This window comes from Desmodus rotundus, chromosome 1 (assembly GCF_022682495.2).
Source record: "Desmodus rotundus isolate HL8 chromosome 1, HLdesRot8A.1, whole genome shotgun sequence".
NCBI classification, from domain to species: domain Eukaryota; kingdom Metazoa; phylum Chordata; class Mammalia; order Chiroptera; family Phyllostomidae; genus Desmodus; species Desmodus rotundus.
In genome coordinates, this window is record NC_071387.1 from 86,314,606 (window position 1) to 86,338,430 (window position 23,825).

The following is a 23,825-nucleotide window of genomic DNA, read 5'->3' on the forward strand; positions in this document are numbered from 1 at the left end:
GAAAAAAAATGCAGAGGCAAAAATAGCCAGTAAACTGGCATCCACACGGAAGACCCCAGGCCCTACCCACCCAAACACTTGATCACTCCAGGCCCCAAACACCTCGGGGGCTTCTTCTGCCAGCCTCACATCCTGGGGACACCTCCCCACCGGCTGAGGCCAGCTCCAACATCACCAGCCAGAGTCCCAGAATCCCTCTGTCATTCAGGCCTCCTTCCTACTCCTGAGTGCCACAGCCCCACAGGTGCCAGCCAGCCTCACTATCTGGCCCACAGTCAGGGACCTACATAGGCCATGCAGGGCCACAGCCTGGCTGAGGGGAATGAGAGGGCTGAAAGGGCTGGTAGGGCCTCAGAGAGGTGAGCTTACCTATCACACTCTTGGCAAAGGACGCTCTCTTGAGGGTGGCCAGGCCCAGGTCGCCAATCTTTACAGAGCCAGTGGGCCCAGTGATGAAGATATTATCACACTTGAGGTCCCGGTGGATGATGGGGGGTGTCCTGGTGTGCAGGAACAGCAGCCCCTTCAGTATCTGCCGGCACCAGCTACGCAGCACCTTGGGCTTCATCACCTTGAACCGCTTCAGGTACCTGGGGGTAGGGGCATGGCTCACCAGCTACTCAAGTAAGGAAGGGCTTCCCACTGCTGTGGGCCACGTACTCGTCATGCACTAAGGGACACTGTGTGAGAGAGGAGTGCTGACCCCAAGTCAGGGAGGACCACCCAGCTATTATGGGCCGCATAACCTGGGCCAAGCCCACTCTGACGCCCTGGCTGGCCAGGCAGGCAATGCACTCACGTCTTCAGTGTCCCCGAAGTCATCAGTTCAGTCACCAGCACGATGCACCGCTTCCCCTTGGCACTGGACTCCCAGAAGTCATAGAAGCGCACAATGTTGGGATGCTGCAGGCCCTTTAGCATCTCAGCCTCCTCCTTGAATCGCTGTCGCTCTAGCTTGGTGAGCTTCCGGTCCTAGAGACACACACACACACACACACACACACAGCTGACAGGAACACCTGCAGAGCCTTTCACAGAGCCTGGTGACCCTGGGCGGGGGACAGGGGAGAGGCCAACCCTAAGGGGCCCCACCCTACACAGGTAGCTCATCAAAAAGACTTCCAGAACCCAAAGCCATCCTGAAACCCACTGCAATGCCAATATGCTTCCTCCCTAAAATGTCTGCGGCCTCGCTCACGACACACCTGCTGATGGAGTAAGGTCAGAAGAAAGGATTTACACGTGACTTTAAGGACACCTTCATGAACACATGAGCATGACACCATGGCTAACAACCAGAAGACTAGGAGAGAGATCAGAGCCAAGAGCGAAGAAGAAAGACTAGAGTCCCAGCCAAGCCCACCTTAGCACTAAGCACATGACATACATTTCCAGGGCCTGGGGCCATCTGCACCTAACACCTTTAGCACAACCTGAACATGTTCCAGCACCCTGACGCACATTTACCACCACCCAGGCCTCCACCTCATCTGTCCAAGCAGCCTGCTGCTTCCAACTTCATCTCACAGGTGAACCTCATTTCCTAAATGCCCTAGCACAGCATTTTCCCCATCCTGAGCATGTGACCCCCCAGTCTTGCCTCTCTTGGTCCAAGAGGCCCACAGAGCCCATGCAGCACATGCCTGGCTCTCCCACCAGAAAGACCCCCACCAGGGAAAACAAAGACACAACTGAACATGGACTGGGGAGTTCTGAGGAACTGCAGGAAGACAGAAGATACATCTGGGCACATGGAAGGAGAAATCAGAGCTAAAAAGAAACAGAGGCCAAGACCCCTGGGGTCCTTGCGGAAGACCCCAAAGGATATCAAGCCAGATCCCAACCAATCCAAAGAGGAAAGGGGGACCCTAGGATATGACGAGGTCATCTGGTTAAGGAATTCTATCCGAAGTGGCACTGTAACCATTTATGGACTCTCTGCCTCCCACCAGCCCCACCCACCACAAACCTTCATCAGCCTCTCCATGCACAAGTGGGACCAGACAGCATGATCACCAACAGGGCAAAGGAATACCAGGAGAAAACCTTGGCACGGCTGATCCACCCCCCCCCCAACCAGCCAAAATATAATTCTGGGACAAAGACAACTTCAAAAACATGTAGTTCAAGTCCTCATACGCATCTAAGAGGCTGAAACACATAAGATCAAACTTAAAAAGGAACAATCAAGAGCGCTTGCAAATTAAAGCTCAATATTTTAAAAATAAGATACTCTGTATCCAATGAAACATTAAGTACAAAAAGTTAATGTTTAATCTACATAATAACATGGGAACACATTCAACTCAAGAAAATAAAGTCAAGCCACTGACTGGGAGAAACTATTCCCAATACATGTATTTGACATTGGACTTGGATCCAGAATAGAGATGAACTCCTATAACTCAATAATAACAAAGGAGGAATGGATATGTGTCATAAAACAAGATGCAGAAATGGCCAATAAACATATAAAAAGGTGCTCAGCATCCTGAGTCACCAAAATGCCAATTACAATCACAAGATCCCACGTCACACCCACCAGCTAAATAAAATAAAAAGGGTCATTCCAACCGCTGGATAGTGGGGAAGCTGAGCCCTCCTGGCATGAGGCTGTTGGAAGTGCAGATGGCACAAGCCTCAAAAAAGCCTTGGCAAGTCCACATCTAGCTCTAGGCCCAGCCATACCCCACTAGTCACCCACCCAAGACAAAGAAACAGGAGGCCACAGAAGACAGGTACATGGCATTCAGAGCAGTTCCACTCACAATAGCGCCAAACTCTAGAAGAGGCGGAGATAACAGTGGGGTTGAAACCAGAACAGTGCTTGACTCTGTGGTGGGGGAGGCACAGATAACAGAGGATGCAGTCACATCCATATATACAACTACTTGTACACTTAAGATGTGTTTTATTGTATATCAGTGCTTGATTTTTCAAATGTAAAAAAAAGTAATAATAAAGTGAAAACATCCAAAAACCAAATGTGAGAAACAGAAGAGAAACATCAAGACACAGCAAACCTGCTGAAAGTCCTGACAATATATAACAGGAGTTCATAGGAACGGAGAGGGATCAGGAAGGAAAAGGAAAGAGTAGAATAGTATTTCCTTGAGCTGAGAGCACAACTATTTAAAATAAAAGTGTGTGCCCCAGCCAGGTAAGAGCAAATGAAAAATGATCCACCACTAGACCAGTTCCAGCAAAATTCAAATTCCTGAGGGCTGAGAACAAACCCTGCCCACCTAGGAGGAGGGGCTGGGGGTCAGGTCTCATTGACAATCATGGGCGCACAGCCAATGAGGCAGCCTCCTCAAAGTGCCGACTCTGACCTAGAACCCTATATCCAGCCAAACAGATGTCAAACCCACAGCCCTAGGACTGATTCTCAGATACTAGAGAACTCAAAGCTGATTATCTGGCACCACAGGTAAAACACTCACTGGAAGGAGTGTTTCCACATAACACAGCAGAGGGAGTGCGGCAAGGGGTGCCTGAAGCTGAACTTGGCAGAAACCAGTAAAGGAAGTCAGGATGCAGGGTGTTCCCTGCATCACTCCCAGCAGGACAGCTGGCTTTGGACGGTGACATTTCAGTTCCAATTCCCTTCCAAAGGTCTGGACACTGATTCTAGAGGAAACTCAGAGAATCACTTATAGTATAAATTGTTTTTGCCAGTATTTCAGCACCAATCAAGAGCAAAGTAAAAGATTTCACTGTAGTTTCAGAACAAAAGGTTCATGCTATATAAATAACGTAACTGACAACTAACGGGAGGAAAATGCCCTGAATATGCTATATAGTCTCGTTTTCTGTGACAGATACAGGCTAATAGTGACAAAGATGTGGGTATAATACAAAGGCGTATCTTTAGACAATGCCTCTTAGAGCTCGGCCCAGGGGGATGGGGGCGGCAGCAGTGAAGATGGGAGGAAACAGACCTCATTTTATGTTCTAAGCCACCAGGCTATTTTTAACCGTGTGACACACCAATGATAATTTAAAAGGTTAGTTGGTGTGTCTTCAGAGCACTCCCCTCACAGGGCTGGCCCAAGTCCTTCTCACTGCCTATGGATCACTGTTGGCCCCATGAGATCAGTAACTCCACAGGGCAGAGCCACCTTGGCGACTGGCCGTGGCCAAGGCTTGTGGGATAAACTGATTACTTGATGTGCTGAGGTGGCTAGAGGTCACAAATCAGGACAGGAGGACAGCTCCTGACCCTTGCAGGACCCTTCAATCCTGCCAGAATCAGGCTGTTCTAGAGGTGCAGCAGTGACAAGGGGGACCCTGGCTGCTCACAGGACCTTGCTATGGGATGGTTCAGGCACCCAGAAAAGGTGGGCAAGTCACTTAGACCAGCCTCCCTGCCAACAAGCTCTGCTGCTACCTGAATTAGTGGCTTCTATTCCCCAAAGATAGTGAGAGTCAGTCAGATTATAAAGGAGAAAGCATTCTAGACATCGTAGGCACTCATCTCGTACAGGAAAAAAGCCTAGCCCATTGTAAACGTCACCCAGTCCCAAAAGGTACCCTCAGGTAGCCAGAGTGGTCGGTCAGAGGACGACGGCCCTGGACTTGAAGGGCTTCTCCCGAATGGCCCAGGAGTCACCGGCTCTGCTCTAACAGCCCCACCAGTGATGGCTAGAGTCCTCCTCTTGCTCTCAGTGGGGTTCTGCAGTCATCTCCTTTCAGCAGGGCAAACCCCAACCAACACAGGAGGACAGGACTGCCCAGGGACGCCAAGTCCAACTAGGGGATCCACACACACAGGGCAGAGGGATAATAAGCAGCCAGAAGGAGAATGTCCAGAATTAGCATAGAATCTGGGGTGACAAGCTGGCCTGGGATCTCTTACCAGCCCCATTAGGTCATAAATCAAAACCAAAAAAGCTTCAAGAGACCTGTCACTTCTACAGGGAAATCAGCCCAGGATAAGAAGACTCCAGGTACTAAGTCAGCTCAGAACAAGCAGCTCCAGGGACAGAGTTGGCCCAATACAAGGGATTGAAGGACAGAGTCGGCCCAGGACAGGGGCTCCATGGACAGGAGTTGGCCCAAGAATGGGAGTCTAGGGACAGGTTGGCCCGGTTGAGAGGGCACAACTCCCTCCCTCCAGACCCCTGCCTCTAGTGGGCATCCACAGGCACAATTCAGTTACCAGATGTTCTCTGAGGCTCTGGGTTGCAGGAATGGGGAATAGCCAGCCTAGAAAACATATAAACAAGCAATTGAGGAATAGGTGGGCGATGCCAGCCAGCAACACCCCTGGGCCAGAGAAAAAGTTGCTGTGGCCTGGGAGAAGGGCAGGGCAGGAATCCTGGAAGGAAGTATCCTGTATGCAGGTGTGAGATCGGGAGAGAGCAGGCCAAGTGTGGTTTAGGTCACTCAGGTACCAGCATCACAGGGACAGCAAGCAGGCTGACAGGTCTAAGGGGCTGTCCTGACCCCTCTCAGGACTGAGCTCCCACTAAAGGCCACCAACAGAGAGACTTCAACAGAGTATGATGTCTCACACTTTTGGGCTGTGACCTGCTCCAATATTTACTGCAGTTCTAAAGATAAAGTCACTTCTTTTAAACCCAAATGCTTTCCTTAACCTCATCTGAACCATAAAACATGTGATATCACAGGTGAGTGGTATATGCTTTTTCTAGTTCACATTTAATATAGAGGCATCAGTATTAAAACAAGTAGTCCTCCAGCTACTGCTCCCACATAAGACAAGACCCCCACCCCACAACCTGGTCTGAGGTGGTGCATCTGAGGAAGATCCCGATGGGCAGGGGATAAGGGTAAATCTCCGTGGACAGGTGGCTCAGGGAGGGTAAGGCACTCCAACACTCACATCTGCCCTGTCACAGGAGCCAACAAGGTTGAAATTCTGAGAGGAGGAGAGTTGAACATTGCCATCTGGCCCCTTACAGCTTTTACAAATACTATCTTTAAAGAGGGAAGGGGCACAAACCACTCAAAACTAGTGTCTTTAAGGGGACTTTGCTCTTTTTTAAGGCCATACTGGGAACCCTTCTCTTCCCTCCAAAGGCAAAGCCACCGGCATCCAGCGGGCAGGCCAGCCCTGACTGCAACACACAGGGACTGGAAAACTAGGTGCCCTCTGCAGGGGCACGCTGGGGTTTGTACTATTTTGTCATAAGTTTACGTAGTTACAAAGGTCATCACCTCCAGCATTTTGTAAATACTGACATTATTTTAACGTTCTGAAACAGTTCCCATGGAATTTGATAGTCTCTCTGGCCGTTTTACAAACACGTGAAGGAGACTGCATCCCAGATCAGTACTTCCTCTCCCACAGATCTAATGTTCCACTTTTCCTGAAAGTCTGTTATCGACCCCTGAGCACACTTCTCTGCCATAAGACAGTGCTTATTGGAATTCCACTTTATTTCCTATGGTTGCACAGCTCCGAGAGTCAGTTTTTGCTGGAACAAGTTACCTTGACAAATCAGGAGTTTGCAGTTGACCAGAGCACCAATGTGACTAAACACACATCTCTCCCAACTGCTTCACACGTCCTCCACAGTGAACCTTAATGATCGCCAGAATGAAGCTGGCCAGCATCACTCCTCTTAACCTTGGGCTCTTCAGCTGGCAGATGGGGGAAGGGAGCCAGTTACTCCACATCGCAGAGCCCTCTAGACTCAACTGAGTGTGGCCCCAACCCCAAGTGATCCTTCAGGACCCACTGGCAGCACCAGCAGGGCCTCCTCAGGTTCTATGAACACAGTGTAGTCTGTCACCCTGTCCATGGTGACCCCCATCCCCAGGCTTTCACTGGGGCCTGGGTGGGGTCGACCATGAAGTGAAATTCAGGGTGTGCCCCCTGCCTGCCTGTCAGGGAGATCCTGTCCCTGACATGAGTGCTGAGGGTCAGTGTAGGGATAGGCCCTCTGTGCTAGACACCCCTGGGATGAATGCCTCTGCCCCACCCCCACCCAAGCCATGGGCTAAGGGCAGAGCTCACCACCCTCTTCATGGGGTGCAGACAGGACCATTGTTGGAAGCCAACAGAAGCCGTTACCACACAGCAGGAACGGACCAAGGAGGAGCCCAAGAAAAGGCAGAGGACTTGGGTAGAGCAGGGAGGGCACCACTTGTACAGGAGCAGGCAGATTGGGGGGTTGAGAGAGCATTTGCTCAGAGACACAGCCACAGGCCACTAGCATCCCTAGGGGCAGGAGGAAGCTGGGCAGGCCCAAGTTTTTCCCTCTTACTCACCCCCAGGCCCTCCACCCCACGAAACCTCCCCCAACACCTCAGGTCCCATACAGGCATGTCCAGACCTGAACCAACTCCAAAGACACTCTGGGACAGGGACAGACAGTCATGGAGGAGACAGGTTTCCTCCTGACTCAAGCCATCTCAGTTGACACAAGAGAAACTGCCAAGGCCAGGGCAACACAGGATGGTGGCGTCAAGGAGGCCTGGCTTTTCTCAAGGACACATCTGCTGTAACCTCTGGTGGTCCAGAGCAGCATGTCATCAAAGTGTGAAATGCAAAGAACAGCAGGCAAGAGCATGCCCACCGGCCACTCCCTCCACAGACAACCAAGAGGACACCTACAACCTCCCCAAGCAAGAGCATCAGCACTCACCTAGGGTGGCCTCAAAGTCCAGCATACAGAGCCTGGTCAGCAGCCACCCCTGTGATGACACCACATGTCTGGTTTCTAGAAAGGGCCACCCCATCCCAGGCCACTGCCCCAAAGGGTCACCTAAAGATTGATATGGACACACCATGGACACGGTCAGCAAAGACAAACACTGCAACCAAGGATCATCCATGCCTATGGGGAGAAGTGGAACAGGACAGCCAATACCCCACACCCCCAGGGCCAGGCTGCTGACAGGTCAACCCCTTTGGAGTGGGGCCAGTCAAAAGGCCCTCCTTTGCCAAGCATCTGCCCTGCTCCTACAGGGGTCCAAAGACTGGGGCACCCCAGGGGAGCAAAGTCCTTGGGACAATCTGCTAAATTCCGTGGACCCAAAAAGCAAACTTCCCTTACCCATACACTTCCCACCCCAGTGAAAGCCCAGACCTGCAGCTGTGGATGCTCAGGAACAGAGAGGGACCCTGATGCCTCCTGCTGCAGAAGGCCCTATCTGGCCAAGTCCTCTAAGCTCCACGCTCATGCAAAAGCTGCCTAGACCTCACTCTTATGTTCAGAGGCCTGGAAAGCCTGAACAATCCCACCAATAGATCTAAGATGACCTCACAGGCCAGGCAGCAGGGGCTTTGGCTACTGATGGTCTCAGGCCGCTGTCTGCCTGAGTGAAGATGCTGCCTGGACTGAACATCCATGGATGTCCCTCTGGGACAGGTACTGCACTAGGGTACAGGACAGGGGACTGTCTCTCTGGGCCAGGGTGCACGGCAGAGGGCGAGGGCCATCGACAGATAAACCAGCCCACATGATCAGTGCCACAAAGGACCAAAAAGGCCCAGGGCAGACTGGGATGAAGGAAGTCCCTGCAGTTCATGTCTGCCCCAATCCTCTGAATTAATTTCTTGGCTCTTCCCCAAATTGGCAGTGAGAGCCGTGGGGCCACCATCCAGACTAGACAGCAAGCACGCAGTGCACACGCAGGCGATGGGCCACCAGCTGGGAGCCCCACATTTAGCACATTCTCCCCTAGAGTTGCGTAGTCCAAGACAACAGCTTTGATCATTTGACATGTGCCTAGTCCAAACTGAGTGTCAGATACACACTAGATTTCTAAGATGTAGTAATTTTAACAGTAACTTTTAAAAATTTCATGAATAATATTAATTACATGTTTAAAAGATTATATTCAGGATATATTGATTAAAGAAAATACATCATTAAAATTAGCCCTGGCTGGTGTGGCTCAGTGGATTGAGTGCCGGCCTATGAACCAAAGGGTCACTGGTTTGGTTTCCAGTGAGGGCACATGCTTGGGTTTCGGGCCAGGTCCCCAGTAGGGGGCACACAAGAGGCAATCACACATTGATGTTTCTCTGCCTCTCTCCCTCCTTCCCCCTCTCTAAAAATAAATAAATATAATCTTTAAAAAAATTAATTCCACCAGTTCTTTTACACTTTCAGTGTGGCTATTAAACTGAGTATTACACATGTGGCTCACGTCACATTTCTACAGGACAGTGCTGTCTCAGATTGCCAGTGCTATGCATTAGATTAGAAGCTGAGATGCTGGACAGAGCTTCCACAGTCAGACAGGGCCTGCTGAGGAAGAGAGGCATTGGGCAATGCCCAGACTTCTACTCTAGACCAGGATACAAAAGCAACCAGTAGAAAATCAAGAGGGAAAAAAACCCAGACAATAGTAACAAACCCCCCAGAGGATCCAAATATCATAGTTATCACACACAGACTTTAAATTACTGTGATTAGTGTGGTCAAGAAAAAAGATAATAAGATGGATAATTTCACCAGAACCAAAATCTGTGAAATAAAAATAATGAAAGCTAGAACTAAGAAATGAAATTGGGAATTCAATATATGGGTTTAACAGTAGATTAGACATAGCTGAAGACAGGATCGGCAAACTGGAAAACACATCAGTAGAAATACATGGAGTGAGACATGCAGAAACAAATGGATAGGAAAGAGGACAAAAAATTTATAGAACACTTCCAGTCAAGATGGAGGCATAGGGTTGCCTCCTCACATAACCATAAGGATCACAACTAACCTCAAAACAAAAAACACCAAGAACTGCCAGAAAATCAAACTGTATGGAGGTCCAACCACCAAGGATTTAAAGAAGCCACACTTATCCAGACAGATAGGAGGGGCGGAGACAGGGAACCATGTCAGCAAGGACACAGTGTGGCTGGAACGGGCTGTGCCACATTCACATGTGGTGGACAAAATCGGGAGGGATATCTTGGGAGCAGGCGATCCCAGCCCCAGGTCAGATGGCGCAGCCCAGGGTTCCACCGCCAGAAAAATAAAACCTCATAATTTCTAGTTGTAAAAACCAGTGGGAATTGAGGAGGTGGGAGAAACTGATGATCTCTCAGGAGAGCCCATTTAAAGGGTCCTCATGGTCCTAGAACAAATGCAAACCCACCCACTCTGGGAACCACCACCAGGGCAGCAGGTAGAGGGGCACAAGTCACATACAGGAAGGAAGTGAAGTGACTGGAAACAGGGACTGCTGAGCAAGCTCAACAGCTTTTTCCCCCCCTCCTTCAAATACAGAGCCACAAAGCAGGGAAGCGAGTTGTCTTGCTCTGGTGATTACATAGGGCTCCGCCCCATACAACTTAACAGGTGCACTAAGATAGGGAGTCAAAGCAATTCTAGCTAACACACAGAAAAAAAAAAAACCCCACAGGGAGGCTGCCATCGAGGAAATAAAGAAATACTGTCCAAATGAAAAAAGAGAATGAAACCCCAGAAAAAGAACTAAGCAAAACAGAGATAACCAACTATTAGATGCAGAGTTTGAAACACTGGTGGTAAGTAGACTCAGAGAAATCACTGAATATAGCAAAAGCATAAGGGAAGAAATGAAGGCTACAATGAGTGAAATAAAGAAAAATCCATAGGGAACCAATGGTGAAGGGAAGAAAGCCAGGGTTCAAATCAACAATTTGGAACATAAGGAAGAAATAAACAATCAACCAGAACAGAATGAAGAAACAAGCATTCAAAAAAACAAAAACAAAAATGAGGAGAGAATAAGAAGACTCTGGGACATTTCCAAACATGCAAACATCCAAATCACAGGGGAGCCAGCAGAAGAAGAGGAAGAGCGATAAATTGAAAACTTATTTGAAAATATAGTGAAAGAAAATTTCCCTAATTTGGTGAAGGAAATAGACATACAAGTCCAGGAAGCACGGAGTCCCAAACAAGTTAGACTCAAAGAGGACACATCATAATCAAAATACTAAAGGTTAAAGATAAAGACGGAATCATTTTTTAAAAGATTTTTTGTTTATTTATTTTTAGAGAGAGGGGAAGGGAAGGACAAAGAGAGGGAGAAAAACATCAATGTGTGGTTGCCTCTAGTATGCCGCCAATTGGAAGGACCTGGCCTGCAACCCAGGCATGTGCCCTGACTGGGAATCGAACCAGTGACCTTTGGTTTGCAAGGTGGTGCTCAATCCACTGAACCACTTAAAGGCAGCAAGAGAAAAGCACAGAGTTAGCTACAAAGCAGTTTCCATAAGACTATCAGCTAATTTCTCAAAAGCAACTTTGCAGGCAAAAAAGAAGTATACAAAATGATGAAAAGAAAGGACCTATGCCCCAGCTGGTATGGCTCAGTAGATTGAGTGCAGGCCTGTGAACCAAAGGGTGGTTCATTCCCAGTCAGTGGTCATTCCCTGACCAGTTTCATTCCCAGTCAGGGCACATGACTGGGTTGCAGGCAAGGTCCCAGGCAGGGGGCACATGAGAGGCAACCACACACTGATGTTTCTCTCCCTCTTCTTATTCCTCCCTTCCCCTCTCTCTAAAAATACATAAATAAAATCTTTTATAAAAAAAGAAAAGAAAAGAAAGGCCCTACAACCAAGATTACTCTATCCAGCAAAGCTATCATTCAGAATGGAAGGGCAAATGAAGTGCTTCCCAGATAAGGTCAAGTTAAAGGAGTTCATCATCACTGAGCCCTGATTATATGAAATGTTAAAGGGACTTATCTAAGAAAAAGAAGATAAAAAACTATGAACAGTAAAATGACAACAAACTCACAACTATCAACAGGTGAATCTAAAAAACAAAAATGAAAACAAACTAAGCAAACAACTAGAACAGGAACAGAATCACAGAAATAAAATGAAGATCATTTGGAGGGTTATCACTAGGGAGGAGGAAGGAGGAGAATGCAGGATAAGGTACAGGGAATAAGAAGCATAATTGCTAGGTACAGAATAGACAGGGGGATATTAAGAATAGTACAGGAAATGGAGAAGCCAAGGACCTTATATGCATGTTCCACAGATATGAACTAAGGGGGGACTGCTACAGGGAAGGGGGGGTACCAGGCAGAGGGGGGCAAAGGGGTAAAAAGTGGGACAACTGTAATAGCATAATCAATAAAGTATACCTTAAAAAAATTTATAGAACACAATGAAAAGATTCAACCTATGTGCAAATGGAGTTTGGGAAGAAGAAGGCATAAAGAATGGAACAAATGCAATATTTAAAAATAATGCCCCAAAGTTTTACAAAGCTGAAGCAAGAAATTCAGACATAGATTTAAGAAGTCTATAAACCCCAAGCAAGTTAAAGCAAACAAACCCACACCAAGGAACATTACAGTAAAAAAATAAACAAAAACATTTCCTGAAAATTGAATGTGCAAAGAAAATCTTAGAAGCAATATCACAGAAGACAGGGTAGGGGTACATGGAGTTCAACATTCTACGACTTACATGCTTATATCAGACTTTAATAATTAAGGATACATGCTGTAATCTGTAGTGAACCACTAAAAAAAACCATAAAGGGATGCATAAAAGGCTTTCTACGTACAAACTCTCAAATGCCCAAAGCTTAGAGCTCCAAGAATGGTTTGTCCAATTACAGAGCAGACACATCTGAGACCACATCTCAGTTGTTAATATTACCACCACATGGATACGCAAGTATGCGATGAAATAATGACCAAAAATCACAAATACAGAGTGAAATGAGGAAGCCAGCCCAGTTACCCTGCTCTCTGTCACCCTCCACTCTGCCCTCTCCAACCGTCTAGCTTTAAAATGCAGGTATCCCCAGGTGTGCCTATGCAGAAGCACAACCATCCCTGTTTGCCCTGATCACGTATGAGAAGATAGTATGTTTGTCCTTCTCTAGGAATGGAACAGAATTCCAAATTCAGCACAGAGCCAGTGCTCAGTGGAGCTCTCTCCCTGCAGGTGCATTCATTCCCCAAGTAATGGTAAAGCCACCTCCCCATCTCATCACTAAGATCTAGAGAAGCATTATATGTCTGGCATCCCACAAGGACTTCTCCACCTGTACCTGTGATGTGTCACCTCCAACACATGGGAACAACCAGAGGCCCAAGAGCAACTCTGAGGTCTGATACCATGTGAGGAGAGCTGCAGTGGGGAGTCCCTCCTTGTTGCTCACACCCTGGTGGGTGAGGAACCAACCCCTCCATACCCACATCTGTCTTTCCCTCAGGCAAACATTTACTGATGGCCATGACCTACTGGACAGCCACTTGCCAATCCCACAAAGATGACCCTGAGGCAAGACCTCTGCCCCTGGTGCTCATCCTTATGAGCCAACAGGTGCATGCTGCCCATTTACAGAGAGGAAGCTGAGGCTCAGCGAGGCTCAACACCTCTGCAAGTGACAGGTCAGACATGACCCCCAGCCAGGCCGGCTCTTACTGCCTCCAAATGTGGAGATCTGAGCATCCTAAAGCCTTAGGGTACAACAAAGAAGGAAGCAGTGTGGGGGCCTGACAGAAACAAGCGGGCCTCTATCAGACAGAGTGACAGAGGGGGGTCAGCCCTGCTGGGACACTGCACTGCTCACGCGCAGCAAGCACGCTGTGACCACACCTGGCAGATAAACTACACCAAACATAGCAATGGGATCAGTTCTAACACCTGAAGCCAACATCCCCTTATCTCACCTTCAAAGCGCTGGCTTTGCTGAAACCCAGCAGCCCCATAAGAAAGGGCAGGAAACCCTGTAGGGATTATAGTTCCCTGCAGGGTATGAGGAAGCTCCACAACCAAAGGATAAGAATATTGAGTGAATGAAGGAGTGAATGAATGAACAAAGAGTGAGTGAATAAATGAAGGAACAAGTGGCTGAAAGAATGAAGAGTGGGATAAATAATTGAATGATGAGTGAGGGACTGAAGACGGACCCAAACCTGCATAATGGCCAGGGACAAACCAACCGCATCACAAAGACCCTACCTAAAAAAGCCTACCACATCACACAGTACACAGTACTGTGTACCATGTCATGTGCCACAACCACACATTACATCACATATCGCCATGTCACACCACACATATCACATCACACATTAAGGCACATATCATGTCACATACCACATCACACATCGCATGACCTTAACTATGGTTGTGCTGCTCCCTTTTTTCTGTAAGATCGGGGTGATTTTTATTTTATTTTTGCCTATCTACATCTTCTAAACATTACATCCTAAAGAGGCACAGAAGTATGTAACACAACCAAGGAAAGCCTTCAAGTGGCAGAGTAAAGCACTCGTCTCATGTCCATGTGACAAGTGAGGATGACCAGGCTAGCACTGTCTGATGGGGAGGCACCTATTGAGTGCTGTGTGGGCTAAAGAGAACCCCCACTACCCTGGAAGATGTCCTCCTGGAATCTGTCCCCCAGGGAGCTACTGGGGACCCAGTGGGCCCCATCAGCCCTCATTACACCTCTCATGCATCCATGTTGTCCCCCTAAACCCATCACCACAGAAGGGTAGGAGACGTCTGTCCTGTCCCCGTACAGAAAAGGAACACATGGTGTCCTAGGCTCCCAGGCATAGGGCCTGCCCCCCACTCAGCATCCCCAAAATGAGGGGGTTCTCCCAGGCATAGGGCCTGCTCCCCAGCCAGCACCCCCAAGGTGAGGGGTTCCTCCCAGGCACAGGGACTGCCCCTGACTCAATACCCCTGACACATATGGACCCTTCCAGGTATAGGGTCTGACCCTGATTTAGTATCCTTGAGACGCAGGGGTTCTCCCAAGCAGAGGGCCTGCCTCCCACTCAGCTGCCCAGGGACATGGGCCTGTGAGAGGTCAGCAGAATCCCAGGAGCATGGCTGGCACAGGTGAGCAGCACTATAGACGGCAAGCATGTCTCACAGTGGAGTACACACATCACTCTGGGACCCTTACACAGGAGGAAAGTACCCACCTCCTAGTTCACCCTCAGCAGAGCTGCTCGGAGACAGCAGTCACACCCTCAGGCACACAGACAGGAGTTTGAGGAGGGCGCCCTGCACAGTCACTGTGTAACACAGGCTTTGTTCCCTCTGCCAGGAACAACTCTGTCCTGAGAGCTGCTCCTCCTGAGCCACACCCCACAGGCCCTGTAGACCCCAGGCCTATGGGTAGCCATAGGCTTGGCAACTGCACATGTATGCACAGGCACTCACAGGACACACGAGGGAGCATGTGCTGATGGTCTGGTGACAGGATGGGGCACTTCTGCTCTGTAAAAATGTATTCCCTCTACTGTCTTCAAAATATTTCTCAGGAGAGCCCTGGCCAGTGTGGCTCAGTTGGTGCAAGTGTTGTCTTATAGATCAAGAGATCATGGATTTGATTCCCAGTTAGGGCATGTAAGCAGGCTGAGGGTTCGATTCCTAGTCACAGTGCATACCCCACCCAGTCCAGGTGTGTACAAGAAGACAGTCAATCAATGTTTCTCTCTCTCTTTCCCTCTCTCTCTCTCCACCCCTTCCCTCTCTCTAAAAGCAATGAAAAAATGTCCTCAGGTGAGGGGAAAAAAGTAAAATAAAAAAATAAAAATATTTCTCCAGATACAAAGTAAAGGCAGAACTCTATTCTCACTCAGAACATGCCATCCAGCACCCTCAGGCTCCCACAGGGAGTCATCCAAAACCTTGCTGGCTATATGTGTCTGGAATTGCTCACTGGACAGTCATTTATAGTCACAAGAAACGCCAACATCCTGAGACAGCCTGTTTGGTGGTGATGAGGGCTGTGCGGACCTCAGAGGGAGTTAGGGGACAGGTGAGGGTGACAGTCACCAGGCTGGGATTTAATGAAAGTCACCCTCACCAGAGCAAAATGGCGAGAATGGGGATGTGGTCAGGGCAGAGTGGGAGTGTGCAAGGACCTTCTCTTCCTTCCCAGTGTCTCCAGTTCTCTGTAATCTGATTATCATGAGACTAAAAGCAGACAGCACCCAGCCATGTCCCTGGGCCCCGCTTTAGGCAGCAGCTATGTTACACAAGGCTCTCCTCCCCAGAGTGGATGACAGTGGCACCGATTTCCTCAAGTGCCCCTCTTTGGTGTCTGTTCTATAAGTGACTTCAGGGTTTGCACCGAACACAGTCACTGCACACAGAATTCCAATTCTGTAAAACCCACAAACCTCTGACCACATCCCCTTGTTGGGCTCCATCTCCTTGAGAGGCAAAGAGGAGGGGTTGACTGATACCTGGACTATGCTGAGTGGTGAAGCCATCCCTCTTAGGTTGCCTGTGGGCTGGCAGCCCAGGGCCTGAGAGCTGTGCAGGAGATCCCCAGGTGTGCATATGGGGGCTCATCCAGGTCTGAGGGTTTGAAAGGAATATAAGCATAGGAGGCCCCTGATGGTAACTGGGAGTACAGCATGGTTCATTAGTCATTATCTCTACCTCCCAGCCTATTTGGAATGGCCATGCTGACAAATTAGAAATAACAACACTGGGATGTTCTGGTCCTCAGTAACCTTCCAATGCTGCTGGCCTTACCCCTGATTTGGACACACCAGGCATGACCTTATCAGGACGCCCTCGCCAGGCACAGGCACTGTGGTCAGCCCTGTGGACTCCTACAAGCTGCCATCTCTCTACCCTCAGAAGATGAAGAGACAAAAGAGCAGGGGGGTGGTTCTTGGTGGCCCCTAGGGACTGAACTCCAAGTTGCTTTCATAGCATTTCCCAAGAAAACTGAACAGAAGGGTGTGATGAGGCAGAGCTACACCAGCCTGAGCGTCTGCCCTGATGGCTGCAGGTGTACCATGGACCACCCTCAGCACTCAGTCCTTGAGGGCAGCAGGGGACACATCAGCCCCAACACTGGCCCACAGAACAGTCCACCCCCTGCCAAGCAGCTGCCACCCTTCCTGGTCTCCTAATTTAAGGACACCTAGAAAGTGTCACCCCTTCCCAGCCACAACGCCGAAGTGTGCCAAATCAAACAGGGTCTCCTGGGCATCCTCGTGGGACCCCTGACAAGGGGTGAAGCCAGGTCACAGTAGGTGCCAAACACTGGGATAACATGTGCTCACAGACACCAGGATAAGAATGAGGGGGAAAGTAGCCCTGACAGCCAAAGAAATGGGAGGCCCACGTGGTAGGGGAAGAAGCCCAGGCACCGTGCCATTCAGGTGGCCTTGAAAAAGCAAGATGCCGAGCAGAAAACACCAAGATGAGACTGCCGAGACCACCCTGGCAGTGTCAGTGTCCTGATTTACATAACAGACTGGGGCATGGCTGTCTAATATATTCTGTGAAGTTCCACATGGGGTCTTGGTTGACCTTGGTGCCAAAAGGCACTGGGCCTGGGAGATGCAGGTGAACTGTCACTCTGACCACAGCTGGGGCTTGGCAATGTTAATCGGGCCACCCCGTGTCCAGACTCACCTGCCCTGGAATCCTCCTGTCATCCAGAGTCACTGACCAAAAGCCCCAATACAATGCATGACCCCCATTATCCTCTGCCCCACATGCTGCACAAAGTAGTCAGTGTCTCTGTCCCGCCCATAGGACCCCACGAGGAAGGGCTGTGTCTACTGGACCCATCAGGGAAGAGCCGCATCTAATGACCTCACAGAGAAGGGTCACATCTACTGGACCCCATGGGAAGGTCCATTTCTTCAAGGCCTCATGGGAAAGGATCCATGTCTACAGATCCCCCAGGGAGGCCCTCAGGCAAGGTACCCCCAGAGCAAAGGCCCCCTTGCATGCTGCCCTCGGCTCCTTCTGTGTAGTGCTCACTCAAAGAGTAAAAGTCAACACCAAAGATAAAATAAAATCTATGCCAAAAATACCACCCCATGGGATGAGGGAGCAGGTGCCAGCTTCCACAGCAGCAATGGTTGCTATGGATATGGGGCTCCAGCCAGCGGGGGGGAGGGGGGGATGGAGATGGGAGACAAGTGAGGGAGAGGGGACAGAAATGGGGGAGGAAAGACAGAGATGTATAGACCAGAGATTGAGGGACAGTGGCAGAAATAGGGGAGAAGCAACAGAGATATAGTGATGGGGGACAGAGATTGAAGCAGAGACTGGGGAGGAGGACAGGGATGGGGGGCAGATTTGAGGAAAGGAGAACAAGAGATGGGGAGGATGGCTGAGAGGTGGGCTGAAATGTGGGCAGATATGTATATAGATGGTGGGGGAGGGGATACAGATGAGGAGGGACGCAGATGGGGGAGGGGACAAAGCAGTGATGGGGAAGGGGGACAGAGATGGGGGTGAGACACAGAGTGCTGGCCAGGGGCAAGAGAGACTGACTGTCAGTGGGAAAGAGAAGGTGCCACTGAAGCACCCAGCCAGCCCTGGCCCTCATACCCCAGCTCACCAGTAAAGCTGACTTGCAAATAAAGACTTTGGGGAGAGGGAGGTGCTAAACAATAACATTTGTACCACAAGGAAACAGAATCTCACACAAACGTGAACACATTTCTGATTTGAGCACCATGGGTTGAACATATTCTAACACTCGCTGACTCCTCCCACCTAAAATTGTCACCACCTGCAAACTGGGTTTATGCTCAGCCTGTGGGGAGCAGCGGGACAGCACTCCAGCCCTGCCCACCCCTGAGATACCACCAAGAAGGGCAACAGTGCCTGAGGGAAGAGTCATGAGGATGCAGGCCCCATCTTCTCACTCTGTGCCATGAAGACCCCAGTCCTGGCAGGTGAGGTCCACTCAGATGCCAGCCCCAGCACACGTGATGGGTGGAGAGAGCACATGTGCCCCCTCCACCCCTATCCCGAGGGGCTAGGCCCCAGGCAGGAGCTTTGAGGACAGAACCGTAAGTCCTGTACCCCAGTCCCAGCCCAGCCACCCCTGCCCAAAGGTTCTGCCCAGGGTGCTTAGGCTTCTTTGGAGCTCTCCGGAGGCTTCCCTCCCCCTCAGAAGCCACCCTCCTCAGGGGCCGTGAGGTATTCATCACATGCAGCCTTCAGAGGCCGCCATTCTTCATGCAGGCATGAGCCAGAAGCCAGGAGGCTGCCTGCATGGATGGGTGTCTGGAGAGGGACCATGACCACCCTCTGGGTTACTGCTCCTGGCACCTCCCACACAGCCATCAGGTCCCTGAATGCTGTTTTCATATCATCCTCCAAGGGCCTTCGACAGCCCCTGTACCCACTGACCACTCAAGGAGGTTAATATACTCCTAAGTGGCCTCAGGTGAGGCCCTCCTCTCCAGCACTTACTCCAGATACACCCCAGCCAGCTGGCCCTGAAACCTGACCTGGAGGGTTGCCAACTCAGGATGCCACCAATGGCTCCTGCCCTGTTCAAAGCAAGCCTTGCCCATGAGTCCCCATTACTGCCCTGGGAGACAGGGTGGCTTCCTGTCACTCAAGTAACAAGCCCCCACTGCAGCCCAAACAGCAGAAGAAGGTGGTGTCACATGAGCACAGCTGCCTCCTCCTAGAGCTTTGTGGGGAACTGGCCCCATGTCCAGCTTCTAGAGACCACCAAGCTCCTTGGCATCTTCCATCACTGCATCAACCCAAAGCCCTCCTGCCCCCTCTTATAAAGACCCAGATGAAGACACAAAGCCCACAGTGTAATCAGGATCATCTTCCATGTCAAGGTCCTCAAGTCAACTGCATCTGCAAAGGCCCTCCAGCACGTAGGCTGGCTCATTCCCAGGCTGGGGCATATGGCTGTGGGCACCCCCATCACCCAGCCCCTCACAGTGACTACCCACCTGACCCTGGGCCTGGACACAACAGCTGTCCTTGCTGGCTCCCTGCCAACCTTCCCTGTGGCCAGACCTCACCAGGATTCACTCTATATGTCAAGGCAGCGCTGCCATCTCTTTTATTTTGCTTTTTCCTTCTGTAAATAAAGGAAGACCCTGGCAGGCCAAATATCATCTGCATGTCCACCCTCTGCTGCTGCCCACTTAGGCCCCTTGTCCACTGGGCCATGAGTGCATCCCCTCCTGGTTGCCACACCTTCCCCTAGGCCACATCCTCACCACCAGCTGGTGTCCCAGCCCCAGCTTCACATACCAGCTGCCAAGTTCACAAAGCACACTCAAGGCTCCAAACAGCACCTCCACCAAGCCAGCCCGCCAGCATGTGCATCACCACCGGGACTCTGAGCTCCAAGGGAACCAGCAAAGGCAGCTCCGGATAGCGCAGGCTGACACCACCAAGCATGGCCTTTGTGGACCTCAGGTCCCCACTGCCCAGGGCTGCAGCAGAATTCAATGAGAGAACACCAGCACATTGCAGCAAGGGCCTCAATGAGCTTTCAGGAAATTATATGGCTGTCATCATGACCATCAGTAATTATACTCAGAGTCAAAGGGCTTTCGAAACCAGCCTGATTCAACCTCCTCCAACCTGTACTTACCTTGCCCTGCCCAGGGTATTTTCCTTTCCCCAAAGAGAAAACACAACAGAAACCTTTTGTTGAAAGGCCATCAACCATAGAACATCCATCCCAGTTCCTGCCCTGTCCGAGAAGAAAGTCTTTGCTGCCTGGCAGGGCTCTGGCCCCACGGCCAGGACCCTGGGCCTCAAAGGGCTCATCACTCCCATGGAGGTACCATGGGGCAGGCAGGCCTATTCCCTAGCAAGCAAACCCAAGACAGAACATGTGCTCACACAGGCCAGCAAGGCCTCATGGGACACACACAGCTTTTACGTGCAGCATCCTGGGGCCAGGGAAGCTGGCGGCAGGCACCACTGCTGCCAAACACAGGCCACAGGAGCAAGACCATGCAATGTTTCTGTGGCGGCCAATGGGCCCACCAGGGCCCAACAGTCCAACCTGGGCGCTGACCCATCTACTGTACTGTCAGGCACCCTTGTCAAACCCTAGACCCCCTGGCGCCTCTGAGCCCCTCCCAGGGACAAGAGTTTGTCCCAATCCAAGTCTGAAGGGTGAGACCCTCCTGTGACCTCTGGCCCAGCCCAGTAACAGGCAGAAAGCCGGCAAGCTGATTCAGTTCCACCCGCCAGGTCTCAAAGGGCCCTGCTCTGCTGGCAGACACAAAGGGCCTGCCTCAAAAATGCACACGTCAACTGCTCCGGGAAGTGGCCAGCAGGGCCAGAACGCTCCAGAGTCACCATCTCACTCCCTGTGGGAACAGAGCTGGCTTTTGTATTTTATCATCACTGTCATCATACATTTACAGAGGCTGACACACCACTTCAGGCCAACCAGATGTGAGCGCAGTGCCAGCCAACCACCACGCTGCCTGGGACCATAGGGGGGCAGGTGGGGCAGTGAGGGGCGATAGTGTGCCTCCTTATCATCTGGCGCTGAGCCCCATGCAGGCTGCCACCACACCAACTCACTATAAGAGGGGAGCAGGAGCAGATAAATGTCTCTGGGAAGCCATGAGCAGGGGTCTCATGCTGCAGAGAATCAGGGAAAGAGCAATCCCAGACCCCCATGTCACCTCAGACACCCCTCCCCCTCATCCAGGGACATCAGAGTGGAAACTACCCAAGAATCCAACAGCAGGTGGGTGGACAACAGACTCTGGAGGCCCACATGGTAGACAAGGGACCAACTGCTAATTGGGGCAGCCCAGAGTTGAGTCCCAAAGACCACAATGATGTGTAAGGGCAGCAGGAAACGCTGAGCCCACACTGAGACCCACGTGCAAGAAACTCCAGGCGTCCATAGGACATGAAAGGGCAGAGGTGCCTGAGGCCAGAGGTTGGGGGAAGCTCCACCTCCTTGGCATGGGCTCTCAGCAACTGACCCACCAGCTAGGCTCCAGCAGTTCTGCCTCTAAAACAATAAGGCAACAGTGTCTATCCTTCAGTGTCTTATTTTATAAAATACTGTCTATCCATTTCTTTTTTAAAAGACTTTTACTATTTCTTTTCATCTGCTTTTACTCCATTTTATTTCCAGCTGACTGCTTTTAATGTGGTTTGCCACTTTCCCTCAAATGAGTCTATGCTGTCCCTCTTAAGTACGCCCAGCTGCGTTTATGCACTTTCTGGCCTCCTTTTTAACTTCTTTTCACAAACAGCAAATGAGATCATCTGTGCAGACTTCACCTCACGTAGCACCCAAAATGCACACTGACCCTGCCGGTACCAAGGAATGCCATCCTGCAGACATTAATCCCACATTAACGAAGGCTGCCAGCTGACAAAATGGGAGGAGCAGACAAGCCCCTTAAGGCCCCCACACCCAGGGGTCAGTGCGTCCACTGGCGTCTAGACATAGAGAATCTCACCCATAGTCAGCCAGAAAACTGCAGAAGCAGGGCCTGGGACACCCACAGGCTCATGCCACTCCCACCCCCTCTCAGGGGGCTGTGCCCAATTCCATGTGATTCCAGATCATTCATGTCAGTACCCATGCACAAACAGAAATCATGAGGTTCTCTATCACCCTGTGATCCTTCAGAACCCTCAGCTGCCCAGTCCACCCACCAAAGATACCATAAGCCAGCTACCCTCCTCACACAGCACAGCCCCTGCCCTTCCCCAGGGGACAAACCCCTCCCAGCAAGAACAGTCCCTCCCCCAAGTGGGGCTCCAGGCTTGGGTCTGCTCAGGTGCCCACATGAGACCCACAGTCTGGCTCCCATGACTTTGTCAAGAGTCCTCACCTGAACCCCTCAAATACCAACTCAGGCACCTGTCTTACGGAAGACCAACTCTACTCAGAAATGTCTGGAAGCCTGACAAAGGACAGCCAGCCACCGACAAGGGCAGCCTTTGTCCCCCATGGCTCCCAATGGTCCATGTGACAAGCCAAACCCCTACATCATGTCAGGGGTCAAACAGTTTCAAAACAAATGCTGGCATAGCTCGCAAGCAGGTCACATATAGTGCGCAGCCAGGTAGGGCCAGGCTGGTCTAGGCTGGATGCTGCATGTGCCCAGGGCCCAAGAACATGTAGCCATCTAGACCATTCCACACTCTGCCTGTGGCTATGGCTGCCCCACCCCAGACCCCCAGGTGCCTGCTCCCTGACCAGAATAATCCTTGACGCCCTGGAGAGGATAAGGGAAAGGGGCCCTTTCTGAGGGTCTTTCAACAGCAGCAGGGGAACTCTGTGCTGGTAACTGATGACCCTGTAGTTCCATCAGGTCAGTCACTAGCACTGTGTAAAAAGGCTTCAGGATGACAGTTTTTCCCCAAATCCAAGCACACACGAACCCCAACATACCCAGAAAGACGTCCTATCATTGATGAATTTGCTCTCCTGCTTGAACCTCTTAATTAAAAAAATTCCTCAAACCTGCCTGGACAGGTGACAATGGTTTAATGCTGGCCAATTCGGCAAGATGCCTTCCTAGCCTGAAGAAACAGCTGGGCAACCGTCCTTCCTCTGGGAGGCCCTGGAGCCCTGGAAGCAGCCAGATTGAGAAGACACACCCCACACCTCTAGTCCACATGTGAGGTTGCAGACCAGAGGCAAGAGGGACATGCTGGAGCCTGAGCCCAGCGGCAGGGGCAGGGCTACTGCTGAGCCCACTCTGAATTCATACCCCAGGGAACAGAAGAGGCTGGTGGGCCCCTCATCCCAAAGTGGGCTCACAACAAAGCTGGGGCAGATGGAGCCACAGTATACTTTGCAAGAATACCCAAGAACATAAAAGATAGACAAGAAGGGCTGGTGCCAAAGTGAAAACTGTTGTGTCTCAGGAAGGAAATTTGGGGCCATTTTCTCCTTTTCAGGTTTCAGCATCTGTCATATCCATCATGTTCCTAGAAACTTATGCAGCTGGAAACATCCCCCATGAAGTGGCCTCCCCACCCATCACCCACCACCTACTCCATCCTCACCGACATGGCTCACTGGAGGGGGTTCAGTGCTGGCATGTAAGGACTAGCCCTCTCCTCCACCACCACCCCCACTTCTAGGATGAACAGTGGCACCCAGTAGACACCAACCCCTTAA

The 23,825-nt window shown here is 50.7% G+C and overlaps 1 protein-coding gene across 17 annotated transcripts in view; it reads right to left on the minus strand.

Annotated features, from left to right (window-relative positions):
• Nucleotides 1–23,825, minus strand: part of WNK2 (WNK lysine deficient protein kinase 2) — a 151,960-nt gene that overhangs the window by 115,055 nt on the left and 13,080 nt on the right. For all 17 annotated transcript variants that reach the window (XM_053925761.1, XM_053925751.1, XM_053925738.1 and 14 more), the window contains exons 3-4: nt 800–972; nt 370–590 (exon numbers count right to left, since the gene is read on the minus strand). In XM_053925761.1, the coding sequence (XP_053781736.1) occupies nt 370–590; nt 800–972 (394 nt within the window). The remainder of the gene's footprint in view (nt 1–369; nt 591–799; nt 973–23,825) is intronic.